The 19,981-nt window shown below is 35.6% G+C and overlaps 1 protein-coding gene across 1 annotated transcript; it reads left to right on the top strand.

Annotated features, from left to right (window-relative positions):
* Positions 1–3,236: 3,236 nt before the first annotated feature.
* LOC136267377 (uncharacterized) lies at positions 3,237–19,477 on the top strand. Its single transcript, XM_066062493.1, has 5 exons — positions 3,237–3,575; positions 11,067–11,319; positions 12,962–13,154; positions 15,917–16,053; positions 18,837–19,477. The coding sequence occupies exons 1-5, from the start codon at positions 3,405–3,407 to the stop codon at positions 19,421–19,423; spliced, it is 1,341 nt and encodes a 446-aa protein (XP_065918565.1). The 5' UTR covers positions 3,237–3,404; the 3' UTR covers positions 19,424–19,477.
* The last annotated feature ends 504 nt before the right edge of the window (positions 19,478–19,981 follow it).

Below are 19,981 nucleotides of genomic sequence, written 5' to 3' on the forward strand. Positions count from 1 at the left end.
ATTCAACAACAAAGTTTGTTATATTCAGCAGTAAATATTGTGCTAAAGTGCAAGCATCCTTCTAGAACATGTGATGTTCACTTTAATGTATACCCATAAACTCTAGTAAATCTAGTCATACATTGCTTCTCATGTACTATATTGTCTATGTGGCTACAAGAGATAGAATAACGTTCATAATATGTGACAGACTGGGTTAATATTCAGTCATGATGACCATGCAGGTAAAGAGAGTTGAACCAATTTGTGAATTCTCTTTTATTTTTTTATTTTATTTTTTTTATTTATATCTTGATGAACACACTGCTGGCTTAGTTGATACAATACTTGTCTTCTACATGATCAGAAAAGATACTGCAAACTAAAGGTTTGCTGCACAAAATTCCAGTCCAATAATCAATATAGTTGAACTTTTCATAAGATCTCCTCACATTAAGGCACACTTTGCTTTTTGTCAATCAATGTACATAAGTAATAGTTGAAGGATAAGTTTATACATGTTGTAACTTGCAACCAACTATATAGCCTATAGCACTAGCAACTTTCCTTCCACAATTAAATGCATCAGTCCTGCAAATGATGGTTTGGGGCTTCTATCCTTCCCCTGTTTGGAGGGCTCCTCAATTTTTTTATCTGCTAAAACTTGACAGAAATGCTAACAAACTTGCTGACCTTAGAGATCCTCAAGCGGAGTTGCATTTGTTTTTTTAAGAGCTGTCTGAGTGTTTTCAAAGTCAGTTACATTATGTTGTGTGCCTTCTTCTTGTTTAGATTGCTTTCCTTCCTAGCCTATGCAAATGTCTGGTATATATATGATACTGATTGGTCTCAAACCACTTTAATTTACCATCTCAACTGGAGGCTTAGGTTTGCATGACAACTTTTCAGCATTGGCTCTTTCTATAGGCTTGTAATTCAGTCCTTAGAAATTTCTGACAGTGCATGAAGACCTATAGACACTACTCTTGATGATCACACATTTATGCAGCTTTTGAACTGAACCATTTATGATCAAGCATGTTTGCATGCTGTCTCTTATTCCCTCACGCTGACAGTGGCTGGCTATGGCCACAACCATCACTAGACTTGGCCTTTTCTCCACATGACTTTATATCATATTTCTTATGCTTGTGTTGTTCCTCTGCTTCCCTGTGTAAATGCTTATCTGTTATTGATGGATCATCTCCATATTTGACTGTGACGCTATATTAGCTATATGCCATGATGGTCTTTGGAACAAAGTATAATCACCACTTCCTTGTTCAGGCCACCCTGTTCTCTCTAGGACCTCAAACTAATACCTCTCTGTCAGATGGACTACTGCCTTTTCTTATATCTCTTCTGCTGGTGCTGCTTCTCCAGTATAACTGCTACTGCCAGTAAGTAGGCTAAAGACATCCACCATCTGGACAATCATAGAGGTGGTTCTATTCCTCCAGTCATTTGGTATTTGGTTACTTTTTGCTTTATCTGCTCTGTTTACAATCACTGCATGGCTGTACAACTGTTAGTTTGTCATGAAAGTTAAATGATTGCTTCAATGCTTATCAGAGGTATATCCTCAGCAAGGGGAAGGGCACAAGCAAGTTTTGTTCATTATACACATAGCAGCAAACAATCACCTCTCAATAGTGTTTCACTGTTGAATTTATTTTACAATTTAGGACAGTGAAGAAGGTTGTGAAGTCTTAAAATCTGTTACAAAAGCTATTAATGGCTTGAACACCTACCAAATGATAATTAGTTTAGAGGCACTTACTATGCACGAAGGTGCTGAGTGACAGTTTAAGTTTGGTTTTGCAGTAAAGGGAGGTTATGTGTCCGCATTTCAAACTAGAAATATATTAAATAATATGTTAGTATTGAGCAATAAACTGATTTTGGCTTTACTTTTAATTCCTCTCTTCTATCCTTTGTTCTGTAGGTTCTGTACATGTTGTGTAGGTGAGGTATGGCTGTATAACCTTTTTAAATAAAACATGTTATAGTTACAGTGTGGTGGATGGGTGTACCATTACTGCACATTAGGGCCAGTTCTTAAACCATTTTATAATAATAACAATAATAGTTTTGGCTTTACTGGTATGTCAAAGCGGTCATATACGTACGTAGCTCTTCTAAAAGGAAATGGCAAAGGAATGGCAATGGTGGTAGGGAAAATTTGTCCCAAATGCCCAATGCTGGATCAGTCATCGGTTACTGATTACTGTGTGCATATACAATTAGCTACCTGGCTTCGGTATGCAAGGTAAGCTATAGCCTATAGCTATATCAAAGAAGAGTCCTTAGCTACACTGTTATACCTACAGATATTTATTTGTTAATTAGTAATTACCCAACTGGGTTTTATGTACAATTACAGTATAAGTGGTTACAATTACAAAGTGGGAATTGTATAACTAGCCAGTAGCATAATAATTATAGCAGGAAATTTGGCAAGCCATGCAGTAAGTGGTTTTTTGGTGAACTAATATTATTCAGATTTGTATTAGCTACTCTAACTAGTAACAAATCAGCCAAAATTTAATCAAAATTTCTTCCCGCCTAACTCCATGTGTATCTATATAGACTCTATAGCTAATAACAGCAATTCCGGGATGACCATGTTCAGGATAATTTAAAATTAATGAAAATAACTCTTTGAGGATCTCATAAATACTTGCTTTAAAATTCTGTCATATTATTCTGGAATTATAAGCAATTTTGTCCTTTAATTTTTCTCCACATTTCATTGAAAAGTCCCAAAATGGCACAATAATAATAAACAAATGTTTATAGTTAACTCAACTTTACAAAAACATTTTGAACTTCTGTTTTTTTTGTTTTTTTTGCAATAATTACCCTAGTACATTGACCATACTTGTAAGACCCACCGAATAAAGGTCACCCCATAAAAGGCCACTAAATAGTTGCATGCATTTAGTATCTTATGGTTGGCAAAACAGCATAATTTATATGCAAAATTGTGTGCATGTAAAGCAAGGTATGCTTGAGGGGGGTCAAGAGCCCCCCTTGACCCCCACCCCCCTCCCTGTATTCGCCCCTGGACAGCGAATCCGTTATCGATTGTGCCAACTCCCATGATGATTTTATTAAAAATATACGGAATTCCGGAATCGTTTTTAATTTTTTTAAGTCCGGAAGCGCCGTCCGCCTGAAGCGGATTCTTAGCTATACCTCCCTCACTTTTACTTTCTTTTGCAAGGGTCGGTCGCCTCCACAATACTTGTAGAAGTTGTTGTCCGGTGAAAATAACGAGGCAGCGAAAACAAAGGCTGTACATGTGAGACTGGGTGTGAATTGTATCAATCAGAAGCTCTTTCCCACACATAGCTGTAGCTACGTAAATAGCTAGCGCCGGGGGCCTGGTCTCCCGTGGTGTGGTTGAGTACGGGTGTGTTGTGATGGCTACTTCTGGTCAGCGACAAAAACAAGCTGATCATCAATACAGTGGTGGAACATGGAAGCTAAAGGATAAAGTCAAAATCTTGAGGATCTCCTGCAGCAGCAGTGGGGATGAAAAAATCAAAATGCGAGCAAGACCAACAGAGAAGTCCGCCAAGCAAGGACCAAAGGTACATAATATTATACTGAAATTATACCGAGCACGGTAGTAGCTAGCTACTGTAATTAATTTATAGTAGTTATAGGTAAAAGTTTTGGCTTCAGTCAGGCTTTCGTGGTCAAAAGCGTATCACTCTAAAGCCAGCTTATAGCTCGTTTCCTTCGGGACGGCTTGGTAGTAACAAACTCGTGAAGATCACTAATACTCAGTGTAGTTTACTTTTTAAAAGTAACTAGTTACATATTACATATTACTTGCAACTGAACTATTTAGTTACAGTTACATATTACACATAAAATAAAGTAACTATATTACTTTGTGTCCACAGCCTTAAGCTGTCACGTGTGGAACTACCACCTTATCATATGACATGGTTGCGTTGTTGGACAGTGTGCAAATCTTGGTTATTAGTAAGAAACTGGTGAATAAATTTCATTCAGTAGTCTTCATTACTTCGTTGTGGCTAGGCGTTACTCAGTGGATTACTAACGATATTAGTAACTTCGTTACTAATATTACGTAATTTAGATTTGTTACAGTAACTATATTAGGTAACGTGTTACATTTGTAAGTAAAGTAACTTGAGTTATATTACCTGTTTTTATAGCGTATTTCATTATATTACTTATTTACCACAAAAGTAATAATTTACGTAACGCGTTACATAAGTAACGCATTATTCCCAAAACTGCTAATACTATAATGTAACTAGTAATGTCTGACACAATGCTCATTATTTTTGTCACAGTGTATCTAGTCTTTACCTTGTTTCCTGTCACCGCATTGATGTAATTAGCATTCATAATTAGAAATTATTTGTAGTTTTTGTGCCTCCAGCTACGGTCTATGAAGTTAGCATATCTCAGCACACGAATATGTTTTTTATTTATTTATTTATTAATTAGTAATCACCCGACAGGGTTTTAGCACTAATGTACACATTACGTACTCATAAGTTCTCTTGCAAGAGAAATCAAGAGTCCTGCAAGATCCTGGAAAGCTCTTGCAGGATTCCTGTAAATTCCTGCAAAATCCTGCAAGAAATGACCGGAATCTCTTGCAAGATCTTGTGCAAAGTTCTTGCAGGATCATTTTGCCTGGGTAGTTTAAGTTACAATAACGATTAGTGCTAAGTTACAATAAATGCTAAGATACATGATTGTTTATTGGAGTTTCACAAGCAAAGCCAATCGTTTTGCAGGTTGTTTGACCCTACAAATGATTCATTTCTCTTCACTGAGGCAACCAGCTGGCTATCTGATGCTTGTTTTTGCAGTGCTTTGATGATTTTCAAAAATAAGATTATGTTAGTTATTAATAATAATAACCACCCGCCCACACTAGTTGCATGTTCTTTTGGGTACAGGAAATAGTAGTACCGTAATTTGCTTAATTTTTGTGATAAAAATTTTTGTTGTAAAGATATTTTTGTGTGATTTACGTGATGACTGTTCTATTAGAGTAATTCGATCTTCTATAAAGAAATTTTCGTACAAGTTTTTGCATACAAAAATTATTTTACAATGAAAAAAAGGCAAATTATGGTAACAATAAAAGGACATCAACAACAAAACACACCATAAAAAATAAGTATTAACTAAGAATTCAAATGCAATCTTGGGGTTTAGATATCCCTGAGGTGTCCCTCCTCCAGTACCATAGGTAGTGGAGATGGGGGGACCAGGGGTTCCCATTTTATTGGATAATGTTTGCAAGAAAAGATTAAAATACTCTAATAGAACAGTCAGGATCTCGAGCAGTCAAAGTATTCAGAGAAGCAGTGTGTAGCAAGCTACTTATAATTAGCTATGTATGTGTAATAAGGAGATATAGTTGGTGGAGAGCAGCTATTGTCAGCAGATAATTACCCTTTTTTTGGTCTTCAGCTTACAACTGGCCTGGCCCCCTCACTCTTTGGCCTGCTCCACCGCCCTTGTCCAGTACTAATTAAGTCAACTGAAGCTGGAACATGACCCTTACAGGGTTGACTAGAGGAGGAATGAGAACCCCTTATGCACATGATGGATGAATGCAGCAAGGAGAAACTGAGATGACAGCGTAACCAGCTCATTTACTCTGCAATAAGTTGTCTTCCACTTTCAAGACAAGAAGTATGCTATGCATTTATAACTTAAATAACAGTACCTATACCTCAGGAAGTAGAGAAGATAAGTGAGCTGAAGTTTCCATGCTCAATCTCACAAATCGAACCCTCTCCTCAAACTGATGGCGCTTTGCATTTTCATGCTGGAGGAAAGTGTTGGATCGGTTAGAAGGGGCATTAGGATAAAAAAAAAGTTTCTGACATCAAAAAAAGTTGATTGAAACCGACAGCCCCAAAATCCAGAAACCTTAATGTTCAAGCAAGCCTGACCAACATCTTGAGTAGCGGAAAATAATGAGAGGGATTCTCTACTTAAAGGTTGAAGTGAAGGCTCAGTGGACATATCATGACGGACCTCAGACATCAACTCAGCAGTTAGATCCCAGATGTCATTGTGGTGGATAGTAGGGAAAGCTCCATTCAGACAGCTGAGAGCATGTTCAACGCTGTTAGATCTACCACAGGCACAACTTGAAGGAAGATTCTAAGGAGACCAACCATATCGGTGACATTTCAGTGCCATTAGAACTACCAGTGACATTTTGTAGTGAATGCCACTACCATGTAGTGAGGATCATTATTTTTATTATTATTAATTACTAGGCAGGCAGCACAACTGGTTTGTCTATCAACAATAGTACACTATGCAAAAGATCAATATAATTTATGCAGAAGTAGTGAATGTCACTACAAAAGTAGTAAGGCCACACCTATTTTGAACAGTTGCTGCTTGGATTCAACTGGCCCAATTTGTGTAGAAAGTACTTAAGAAAAGAAAAATATCAGATCACATAACACTTTTCAAGATACTCTAATAGAACAGTCAGCGAGTAAAATTTTGCTCTCAAAACACACACCCACATATATGTGTGTGTGTGTGTGTGTGTGTGTGTGTGTGTGTGTGTGTGTGTGTGTGTGTGTGTCTGTGTCTGTGTCTGTGTGTGTGTGTGTGTCTGTGTGTGTGTCTGTGTGTCTGTGTGTGTGTGTGTGTGTGTGTGTGTGTGTGTGTGTGTGTGTGTGTGTGTGTGTGTGTGTGTGTGTGTGTGTGTGTGTGTGTGTGTGTGCAAAAGACAACATCTGTAGGTGTAGGTACCTTAGGACCAGTGCTCCCACCCCTGGTTATAAAAATCTGTGATATGGACCTTCAGTGCTTCCTGTAGCTCATTGGTTTATGTATGTAGCTACTAACTAGTGTTGTTATAATAAGGACTTCTAGTTTTTATTTTAGTTATAATCATAGTTAGCTTCGTCAATAATTTTAGTGTTGTAGTACATAATCTTTCTTAACTCCTTTCAATTATTGATTTAGTTATGGTTATATTCTCTGTGTAGTTTTGTAGTATTACGAATGTGAAATCTTTTATTTATAATTTTAGTAAAACTTATATAAAATCCTTTTAGTTTTAGTTGTACATAAGAAAATCTTTTGGTTTTAGTTAGCTTTCCCAATTCTAGATTTAGTTATTCTGTTGTGTTTAGTAATAGATTTAGTTTTAGCTATAGTATGTGACCCGGTCTGCAAAAAGGGATCTTATAACCTTTTCAATTGCATGTACTTGGTAACCTGTAAACTTTACTTGTGAATGTGGTATCACCCTGAAATTTAGTCCACTTATATCCCTAACATAGCACTATAGCTTTGTGTAATTTTTTAATGAAAATGATAGGTTAAACACATGAGGAGTTATGATTAATCAAACTGGAAAGGCTATAAGACTCCTTTTCGCAGACTGAGTCACATATGAATTTGCATTATAATTTTAGATGATATAGTTTTGGTCTAAGCTAGCTAATACTTATTTGTCTTACTAAAAGTGCTTTTAGTTTTAACTAAACCACACAACTATAGCATAATGTGATGTATGGATAATATATATACAGCATAGAATTTCATTCTGTATTTCGTTCCACCTGTAGTACATACGTGAACATATATCTAAGCAGTAGTGTTATATAGTTATGCATGTGGCTTGTAGCTAATATAACTATAGAAGGTATTTTACATGTCTGCAGACAGTGCAGACATGAAACATGGCTTCAGTGTGAAACATGGCGTCTTTTTATTTCTTATTTGAAACATGGCTTCAGTGTGATCACTTTTCTGAACTAGCTAGCTAGTTGGTATTTTCTTTTTGCCTATCGACTGGCCCATTTTGTTGTAAAAAGAATCTGAACAACATTTTATCAAACAGGTATGGCCTAAACATCATTACACAAAAAGTGAGTATTTTGGAAGAAAATTAGTAACTACTATCTTTCTATAGTTGTAAACAAACACAAAAATACCTGCAGAATGATCTTAAATCTTTCCAATAAGTTGGTATGGAGTTTTAAAATTAATCTTCATTTAACTAATTAAATTTTCTGCTAAGTGACTAACTAGCTGATGCCTTCATCCAAGCATAACTTGACTATGGGGTATAGGGCTATTAATTTCGTCAATGTTTGACATCACTTTGCCCCTAGATATGCCTTTTCACAAAGGGAGGAATTCTACACCTGCCTATACTAGTAGACATTATAACTTCAGTCATGGAAGACTGAAGAAGGATTTAAAATCCACCATATGTAACTGCAGGTATAGATGACCTCACTGCTCATATTTCTATGGTCCCTGCTCAAAGTAAAGTTTGCAATTGTGATCAAACAGTACAATGTATAGTAGGAATCATACCTCCTATATCATCCACATACTGGCAGCCTCATGTTTTCTTTGCAACAGTTTGGCTGTATTGGATAGACATAATTTATGCAATCAAACTAAACTAGGCCTTCAGAGTACCCTGAAACACTTTCACTAACTAGCTGCTGATGTTTTTAGTCAAGTATGGCTATAATACTATAACTTGGTTTCATATATATAAGGTGCTTAGGCCGAAAACACGTTTTCGCCTACTATAGCAGCTATCATTATCATAAACTTACTTTTGTCTTCCTTTGTGTCCCCACTACCATGTATAGGTACGATTTTTACAGGCTATAGCTAAATAATTCTTGTGATGTGATCCTCCTATATTAAAGGTATGAATGAACCATATTCTACCCCTTGTACCCTTGCTTCATAGGAACACTTCTTGATATTTCATGCCTTCTATCATCCCTTTAGATTCCTAGGAGTTGTTGAATGATTAGGAATTGAAAACCTTAGTATCAAGATAAGTTTTTCTCCCCAGAATCCAATAGCAGAATGACCAGATGGACATCATTAAAATTTTGATAGGGCCAGGGGAAATTGCTCTCCTGTGATAGGATGGAGATGAGGTTCCACTTGTAACCGATGTTTACAGTTATCTAATAATCACAATATTTTCTATATGAGATCCTGAAGTGCTGCCTATTATTCAATAGTCTGTCATGGTCCTTACTTGGTAGGTTCGATCTGGATCAGCGTGTTTTGTGCTTGAGATAAATGTTAGCATTTTACTCTGGAATTTCATTACAAGCTTCTCCATGCTTCTGTTCACCTTCTACAGCACAAGGACAAAAATTAAAGGTGCAGGAAAACTGGAGCTAAATTCCATTTCAATCCACAAGACAAACTATTCAGCTGGTAGGATGCCAGTAAGTCTTAGGCTTGAATTGACAACTGCAGGTGGTATTGTAGTCCTGCTGATCAAACCTTTTATGCATACACTCATTAAAATTCCTTCCTTTGATATAAAGAAACAAAAGATCACTACAAACACATGACAAACTGTTGAATGTTTTTTCCAAGCTAGAGGTGAAAGGTTGGAATCCTATTCACGAGTGGCACAATTTTTATAATCATGTCATTTGTACGCATAACTTGAATTGTTCATAGTTTATACTATTCTGTTATGCAAGGTGCATTACAGCATACTGTAATATGTGCTTTGGTTTTTATAAATTGTAATTAAAATATTGACATAAAAATTTACACATCTTCATCCAAAACACACATTTTCACCTTGCCATGGCTCTGATTATAGGACATTGATACCACTATACCCTCCATGTGTATTAAGCATAACAAACAAATATAGAATTTCCTTAGCTTGTTAATCCAACATTATCCTTATACATACAACATCATACATACTATGACTGTGTGTAAACTCCCAAGTCTCTGAAATGGCCCTACATGTTGGGTTGTAATTACTATATAATCATCTGCATGTAGTTAAAACTATCCTGTGCCCTGATTAACTGGTAGCAATAATGATAGCTAGCAGGCTTGTTGTAATTGTAATTGTAATTAATTACTAATCATTAGCAATTTTCAAGTAATTATAATTGTAAAAAGTAATGGTAATTGTAATTGTAATTAGCTGTTCAGTCAATATAATCATTATGTAATTAAATGTAAGGAATCAAAGTTATGCTATATAAAAGTACTACTCCATAACTTGACTATACTATATACACAATCCCATGTGTATGACATGTGGCCCATGTAGCTGCAGTAAATTATTGAAATTATATGTCATGTATTTGTTGACCATATAGTTTAACATTGTATGTACAGTGTGGGATACCCATGGGGTACATAATGTTCAATAGTAGAGAAAGAATCTAGATCACACAGAGTTTACAAAGGATGAAAACCCTTTAAAATTTTGGAAGATAAAAGCAAATAAATACCCCATTTTAAGTACAATAGCAAAGCATTTGCACCATTTGAATGTGTATTCAGTCATAGTGGCAATATTCTCAGACCAAATAGATGTAGACTATTACCAAAAAAGTTTGAACATTTAATATACCTTAAGATTAATGCTGGAGAATTGTAAGTTATTTTTTGTACCCCGATGTACAGTAGTAATTGATTGTGCTGGATGGTATTGAAAAATAGTAAATAGTATGCCTTCCATAAAAAGTATCACAGTAGTGCTAAATATCATGGTATTAAAGTAACTGCCATTTACCTTAACAAAAGCACCAAATACCCATGGTAGCTCAGCAAACCTCAGGTACAAATTACCACAAACAAACTTGTTTACATTGTTTGGTTAGCTGACTACATCAGCACCTCCCTACAAACATTGTCACCTGCTTACCTTCTGAATAACAAGCCCACAAGGAGGCCATAGTGTCCAGACAGTATGGTGGTATTAAAAAAACAAACAAAAAAAACAGGCAGTATCAAGACCAGTATGACTTAAATATCACAGATTACTAACAATACCAGCATATCGCCCAGCTTAGTAATTAAAACGTAATTATTAATCATTATTGTACATACTGAAGTAATTGTAATTGTAATCATTAGATTGGCTTCAAAAAGTAATTGTAATTGTACTGATTACTCTCGGTGGGTAATTACAACAAGCTAGCTTGCCATGTCACTAATAAACTGCTAATTTGTCATATAACTTGCTACTGCTTTCATCATACATAATGATAATTATGTGTAGTTTATGATATGTCTTGTTGCAGAAATGGGTGAAGAAGGATGCTTACTTATTCCTAAATGAAATGCCTGTAATCCGCCTGTCTCCCAGAGGAAATGATCTTTCTTCTAGCACATGTGAAATTATTCACCTTGATGATATTTCATTCATTAGAAACATGTCAAAGGTCTTCAAGAACAATGTACTGGCAATTGCATTTTCATCAAGTAACTTGCTTTTGGCATTTGAGTCCAAATGTAGAAGGGAATTGTGGTATTCTGAGATCATGAATTTGACAGGTACAGTTACTCTATATAGTTTGCACACATTTAAATTTACCATATTTTATTCATGTAAACATGCATGAAAATATATTTCAAGAAAGCTAATCTGAAAACTTGATTTTCTATGCTTTCAGCCACCATAACATGGACTTGATTTTTTCACTGCTAACAGAATTGTGTACATGAAGTCATATGGTTGTCCTAGATAATATGTACTAGTAATAGCATGAGTAGCAGTGAAATGTGGGATAAATACCACGAGTGTTGTATTGGAAATGGGGATAAATTTCACGAGGCGAAGCCAAGTGAAATTTACCATTTCCAATAAAAAAAGAGTGGTATTTATCCCAAATTTCACTGCTACCCATGCTATTCCCAGTTAATACCATACTCGCTGCATATACCCATGCTGTGCATTAGTGTTGCCATGTACGAAATTTGTCACTATGTACTAAACACGTGTCAACACTAATTGGCGCTACATTGTTAACATAAATTCTAGCCAATGAAATTGCAAACACAACTTTTTCACTGCTACCAGTGAAATACGGGATAAATTTCACTGCTACTATTGAAACATTTGTATGGGCAGTGAAACAGGTATGGTATTAATTACATTATTATTTCATCATTACAACACCCATGTACCAACCATAGGATGTGGCTTCACTCAGTCAACACTCATGACACAGTGACAGCCTTGACTAACCAGTCAACTGCTTAAATCTGGGAGTAAACCTGGCATATTTAAATTTCCATAACCATGAAAATACCCTATAATATTCAATTTCAAATAGCCTATAAAAGTTTCTTGGAATTATCCCACCCTTGCAGATCTTTTAATTTGGTAGTGCTTTGTGGTATCATATGATAATGGTCAATACATGATCTCACACAAATTGTTTGATTCAACGTACATAGTGCACTACAGTGGAACCGCAATTATCCAAACTAATTGGGGGTAAGAGTGTTTATATAATTGATAGTACGTAAAATCAAACATTCATGCATTTATATACAGAGCTTTGCTCAACTACTCTAATAAAGCATACACTTGTTGACAAAATACTTCAATTGAGCAGTCTATTTGGTGTTTGGATAATCGGGTGTTTGCAATTGGTTAATCAGTGTTCAAGGTTCTACTGTACTAATAGAATAATTGCTGTCATGAGGTGAACATGGTTGTCTAGGTCATCCTAGATATTAATTTATGTCATCACTCATGCATCAAGCTCTTAGGATCTGGCTTCACCCATTCACTAAAATCAACACTCATGACACAGTATTAAATGACTAACCAGTTTGACAACTAGCTATTTCAATATTTTTATGTAGTTGTGAACTTAGACAACTAGGCTTTCACCTGGTCACCCTCCCCCTCAAATTCCTGATCCCCCTCCCCACAAAGGACAAATCCTAAAATAAACACTGATACAGGGGACACATTAAATATGGGAAGTGCTGTTGAATTTAAACCTTTTAAAGGCGTTGTGGTCCTAATATATGTATATAGCAGTATTATTATCAATATATAACGCTGGGTATACTATACTAAGTGTTATAGTGTTCTGTCATTCACTTGCATTCTTTTCATATCAATATAGGACTTCTATATAAGACTTTTACATGTATTTATCTATTCTTGTTTCAACTTTAGATTTTTTTACTTTGTTGCTATATAAGTGCTCTCACCAATCAGTTAAAGTGGGCTACTACCAACTGCGATTTGTGCTTGGATATCTTGTTGTTTATGATGCTATTACTAAGAGTACAGCATGGAAATGGGACATTTCACACATTTATGGTTACTGCTTTGAAAAAGCATCAGCAATTCGAATTGAAGTTGGAAGGTAAATACGTATTTGTGTCAAAACAAAATGTCTTTACTTAGTACAAGTATTGGATGTGCTACAGCTTCAAACAATCTTCTTGTCTTGGTAAAATAAGTGGATGTGCAAGCAAACATTTTATGTTTGTATGTGCTCTGTGTGTTTAGATTATAATCATGACAAAACTCAAGTTGCAAAAGAGTGTGGATCTTAAGGTTATATAGTTGTGAAATCAACAATGACGGATGTTGTTAAACTGATGGCTATTAACATTATTGCAGCTAATTCCTGGCCACTGCCTTTGATTTCACAAAATTTTAAACTCTGGTTATTTTGAAGGGTTCATTCATGCATTAGCTGTTTTTGCTTGTTTATATTTGCAAGCAGAGACATAGCTAGAACCCAGGCCACCTGGGCATCAATAATTGCATAATCACTAAGATCGAGATACTCTATTAGAGCAGACAGTCACTCTAATAAAGCCGTCATAGCATTCAGAGAAGTAGTGTAGCAAGCTATGTAGCATAAAAAGGGAGATGTGGTTGGTGGAGGGCAGCTATTTTCAACAGGTAGTTACCTTTTTTTGGTCTTGCTATACAGCTAGGCCCTGGCATCACCAAAAATCTGGCTACAGTCCCTATTTGAAATTTAGCCCCAGCCATGTAGACTTCAATGTAATATAAGTGGTATGTATATGAATTGGTATAGAGATTATTATTATCCAATTAGCTACTATTATTGTTAAAGCAATTTTAAGTCAGTATAACTTCAACCTGGACACCTCCTTAAAAAAGCAAGTATGGTTTCCAAGTGTTTGTTATATAGAAGTTCCAAAATAGTAATAATCATGGAGGCTTGCAGTTTCCAACAAAAAAATATATACTGAGTCAACCTCATAATAAGTTCACACAAAGCTTTTGTAATATCGATTAGATACAATCAAGCCAAAACATGACTTCAGTACAACCCAAAATGCTTCCAATAAGTTGCTTTACATGTTTTTACAAAAGTGGAACTTTATACTGGCTGACTGACTGATTGACTGACTGATGCCTTCAGACAAGTAAATGACTGTATACAGGCTTGGTGTTTTCAACTGGAGATATTGTCTCAGCACAACAGGTAGCTTTTTGAATGTTGCAGATGCATGATTTACCTGTGTCTTCTCTCTCTTTGTCTGTATATAGGGCTGTATAACAAAGAGAAAACATTTAGAATCTTTAGCTATACTGCTTATTAGTAACATAGGCATATGATTAAAATGTGACATTGTTCTTTCTTTCAATATTGTGTTATACCAAATACTTATACCACACAATTTTCATGGATTTGTGGTTACTTGGCAGTCTGCAAAACTTTTATTCTTGAAAATTAATGGTTATCAGACAATGGCTTTATATACTGCAAGTATAAGAAACATTTTAAGTTCAATTAGGGATCATAGAATAAACATAGTGAAACATGAGGTCACCTACACCGGAAGATATACTAGTGGACATTAAATCCCTACTTAAGTCAATGCCTACAACTGAATTAGGGATTGAATATTTAATGGAATATCATCAGGTGTAGATGACTTCCCTTGTTTCACTACATTTTTTCTATGTTCCTAATCGAACTTAACACTCTGTGGCACCAGACTTTCATCTGAGTGTGTTCCAAGGCTATTTTGAGCTATGATACACAGTATTACAATTGAAGAACACTAGGACCAACCTAGTGTTCTTCGATTGTAATGCTGTGTGACACTTGGGTTGTGACTGCAATGAACACTTAGGTTGTGACTGCAACCAATCCAGTCACAACAGAATACTCAAGATGATTCCAGTTAAACATAGCATAACCATCACATGGCACTACCATAAATCAACACCTTGCACTGTCAGTTAAAGGTAAGTCCATGATTTATACATTGTACATACTGTGGTATGCCTAAAGACATCTGTCGAGTCAAAGCAATGCCAGACAGTGAAAAACTCAAGTCATATCCTCAGTCATTATTGAGTTACGCTTGTCTAAAGGTATTAGTCAGTCAGTAAGTCAGGCAGGGCAGGCAAGGTAGGCAGGGCAGGCAGGCAGGCAGTCAGACAGTAGAAAATTCAACAAAATATAATATATTTTCTAATTCATAGCACTTTATGGGAGTAGTTCAGGTTGTAGTGAAAGCACTTTGGGGCTTGGTTATACCAAACAAATACTGCCAAGGCACCATGAAGGCATTGTGAGGGTGGTTTTAGGGTGATATCTTTAGCCAGAAAATCCCAAACCTTCATGATCCCTAATATAGATTACTACCATAGATAACTTGACTTAACAACAGATTATCCACAAAAATAACTTGTAAATTTGTTAATCCCCAAAAATTACACATTATATTTCCTTGGTTAAACACTGCACCTTCAATAATAGCCACCCTTAGCAGTTTAATCAAATAAGGGATATTATTGTTTTTGATTATTGACTAGTGGTCAAGTCTGAATAGTCACTGCATCAATTTTTTGAACTAATTAAGGTAATTAATGCAGTGATGCTTAATATGGTCCGTACATATACAATAGAAACCGGTGATGAACTTTGTTACAAAAAAGTTGACAAAAAATGTAAGGAAAAATAATAAGTTTTACAAGGAGTATAAAGCAACTACAGTAGCTTTATTGTAGGAAGTAATTCACTGTACCTCAATTATAGCTATCTCCCTAACTTTTGATCCCTACTAGTTTGTAAAATTCCTTACACTTGTCAGAGTTAAACAAGTCTAAGCACATGTTTCATTTCTGCTGCAGGAAATCACAAATGGATGGATTCTTTTATTTTACTGGAAAAAATATAAATTCATTTTGCAAGAGATTACAAATAATTGGGCATAACATAGCCAAGAAAAGAAGTGCTTCCTTACATAAATTTACAGATTCTGCAAGTGGTTAGTATATCATTGTCATTGTGAGTAGTTTCCATTTTCCTGGTAGTTATTAATATATTTTCTCTAGCAAGAAGATTTTTTTACTCTTAAGAAATACAAATCGATTACTATAATTATACTATGAATACTGCACCAAATCATACAATAGCATGGCTGCAGTACAGAAACAAGTGGTTTGCCAGGTAAACAAGACATTTACAGTACTGTAAATGTTAATTAATCATTTGATTAAAAACTCTACAAAGCACTTAGTAGGGTTCACTTAGTAGAGCTTTTGTGGACTTTTAGATAAAAGCATGAAACTTGCCACATAGTTTGTATGCATTATGAAGGTTATTTTTTGATAGGGAGCTACCTCAGATTTCACCTATTTGATGACCTTTGAAGTAGTCAGTTTTATCTATCTCACTTAGGCCACTTCAACTAAATCTTATGATTCTCGGGCAAAACTCAGACAAATAAAGGTCAGTAGGTTGGTAAAATTAAATTTAAAATATTCAGTTTTGCTAGCTGAAGAGTGATTTTGCAAGTCAAACGGTGTCTAAGCTACATTACGGTTGCTGTATTGTGAATAGGCAGTTTTATATGGTGAGATATTGAGTGTTACTTACTTTTTGGGAGCTTAAAGGTAATTTGCAACTTCTTTGTGGCATTGTCACACCTTGCAAGGTGCTCATGTGATTAATATCATTATTTTATGCTGAAAAATATAGGGTCGGTCAGGCCCGAGAAACAAAAGATTTAGTTGAAGTGACTTTATACATGGTTCAAAATTTGCACAAGATTGTTTTCATACTTATGAGCTAAGAGTACAGTGGAACCTCTCTTATCTGGGCGGTCTGGTACACACTACTGTCCATATCTCAGAAATGTCCGCAACTAAGAATAACGTGCTATTATGCTAAAGTGACTAACTTAAATACAGGTAATGTTGTTATTGCTATCAGTTAGTGCTTAGTGGGAAGAGGGGATGTCACTATAGAGCATTCATGGTCATTCCCCTGGGCTGTAAAAATGCATTATCACCTAGCAACCAAGTGGTAGTTATTAGTAGAATAAACAAGCCACCAAACAGATAAACAGCAACCTTTAGGCTCCCTCCTTGTGCTTTTATCTAAACCAAATTTCATTATGGTCAATAAACTACAAGCCACATGATCAATTTGGGCTGTCCAGACAATGGAGGTGCCCAGATAATAGAGGTCCAGATAATAGAGGTCCGGATAAGGGAGATTCCACTGTATTGAAAAAAAGTCTATAGTTCACAATTCCAAAGTAGTGGCCATTTATAAGAGCAAAAAGTACTCCCACCCATACACATCATGCAAATATAGTACTTGTACATACCACAGCAATGGCGGATCCAGGATGGGGCATTTGGGGCAAATGCCCCCCCCCCCCCCCTTCAAGAAATTGCATACAAGATCAAGATACTCTAATAGAGCAGTCAATTACTCTAATAAAGCAGTCACAATGTTCATGAGGCAGTGTAGCTTACCTATGAAGCTATAAATAGGATGTTTTTTACATACTATAACAGACGTGATATATTTGGTAAAGGATAACTATAGCTATTATTGTAGTGACCTTTTTTTTTTTTGGTCTTCAACTGCTTTTCAGCAAGGTGCCCCCCCTCTTTCTAAGCTCTGGATCCGCCCCTGCACAGATTGTATCTCCAGCATAATCATTGGATGCTGAGTCATGATATCATTTTGCAGTTGCATAATGGAACCTGCATGTATATGGTGCTATTACCTATGGGATACAAAATAGAGCCATACGGAATATTTTAGTTGTCACCCTTCTCCTAAAACTCTAATGTTATAACAATGCCACATTCTATGTGCACCCCTTAATTACTGCATGTACAGTGTATCAAAGCAATTTTGTTGTGCGTACATTCCAGACAATTAATTATTTAACAATGCACAACATTACAATACTGTAAGTCACATGGTGCCAAATTGAAGCTCTTTCCCTAAAGAATAAGTTGGTTTTACATACCTTATAGTCTGTTCTAAAGTAGCAGTAATTTTGGTGGTGAAAAGATGCCACTAAAGGATTTTCTCCTGCCCATGCACAAGCTCGAAATATGTACAGAAAGAAAGTTTACTTTATCAGTACTTACACTGTATGACGATTTACCTGTTTAATAGACATGATACTTAGAGAGATAGATCTATGAATTTACCATAGGGTACATTGATTCTAGACAGCCAACTAGGTAAGATTGATACATTGGCCATGCATACTCTATAGCTAGGTACTTGGTCATGGTGCAGGTTTAAGATCAAAACATTTGTTCAAAAAGTAGTATATACCTGAAATAGAGACAGAAGTGACAGTTTTTGAACATTAAATTGGTTGTAAAGATCAAATCTGAGGTGTCCCTCTACTAAAAAATTATCTTAAAACAAACTGTTTGCTAGATTACATACTTTATCACAAAGTGGCTTTATTAAAGGCTTAGAGCCCTGACTAACTTCTTTCTGTTAACTGCAGGATTAAGTGGGGGTCAGCACAATAAAAGACTATATAGCTTAGCCAGATTCTTGTTTCAGTTATTGCATTTTTGCAATGATCCCAGCTAGTATTGACATTATAGACTAACAGCTTGTTAGGTTTTTTGCAACATACCACATCCAAATGGGAATAATGTTGTCAAACATAAAAATTTTAATTGATTGCAATGTGAAATACCTTCCTTAAGTATTTAATCATCACATGAAATGCATGTAATTCTTTATATTAACGTAATGGTGGTTGTGTTATATTCTTGGCAGTGAAACTGGATTACAAGCCATGCACTGTTCACACTTTCCCAAATAACTGCAGTAATGACTCACAGTTCAATTACAACTTTTCAACATTATCTTGCTCAGTGACACCCCGTACACTTGTGATTAATTCTGGTACTTCTGCATCTATCAGTCAGTTACATTTGCAACATGATGATGCTCTCTTACCAACTAGTTTGCACAGTAAAACATGTTCTCCTTCACTTCAGTGTATAGCTTCTGATAAAACAACACATGACATGAAAAGCATGAGCAGGGAAAATTTCAGTCATGCTGTGATCAAAAAATCCTTAAGTACTGGTGCTTTACATGATTATCCATCTGCTTATTCTGATGACTACTGGATATCTGGTACAACTTCAAGAAATAAATTAAAATTGTTAAGACAACATTGCTCACTTGATAATTTAAGTACCTCAACTCATGATGATGATGATGAGGAAGAAGAAGAAGACTATGTTATACAGTCATTGTACTCAAGTAAAACACCTGATAATGACTACCTTGAATTATTACCTACACCTACATACGAACAAATCCAGGACGGTCATGTATATGATGAAATTAACTAGCTATCTAGTTATGTTTGTGCATATCAATTGTATTGCATACTAGTATTTATCATGTTCGGCATTCATTAGACTTGCTGTGATACGATTATTATATGCACATATGTACATTAGAAGTGTACATTAGCAGTGTTATACAATAGTAATGTAGAGCAATATGTTTAAGGCTCATGGTAGAGTTGCTTGGCCAAGAAAATAATAGGTGCACTCTTGCATGCACAAATGTATACGTAACAATCTAATTGTAGCTGTGCAAACTGTTCATTACTCAAATAGCAAGCCTTCCTCAGTTGCTCTCCTCTGTTCCAGCAAATTCTGAACCTCAAATTATGTCAGATAACTTGGCATTGACCTATGAGTGATGAATTATCACACCTTGGATTGAGTTTGATGGGTTGTCATTGATATCTTAATAACAGTACATCTAATTGTTGTTTGCAAGGTTTGACCAACAATGCAGCAGTGTTGATGGACCAATCATTTGCTGGACTTGCAATGATGGACAATATAGTGAACAATTTAAGACTGAGTCAGCTATTATTACTAGAAGGCTTCAAAATT

This window comes from Dysidea avara, chromosome 9 (genome assembly GCF_963678975.1).
Source record: "Dysidea avara chromosome 9, odDysAvar1.4, whole genome shotgun sequence".
Classification (NCBI taxonomy): domain Eukaryota; kingdom Metazoa; phylum Porifera; class Demospongiae; order Dictyoceratida; family Dysideidae; genus Dysidea; species Dysidea avara.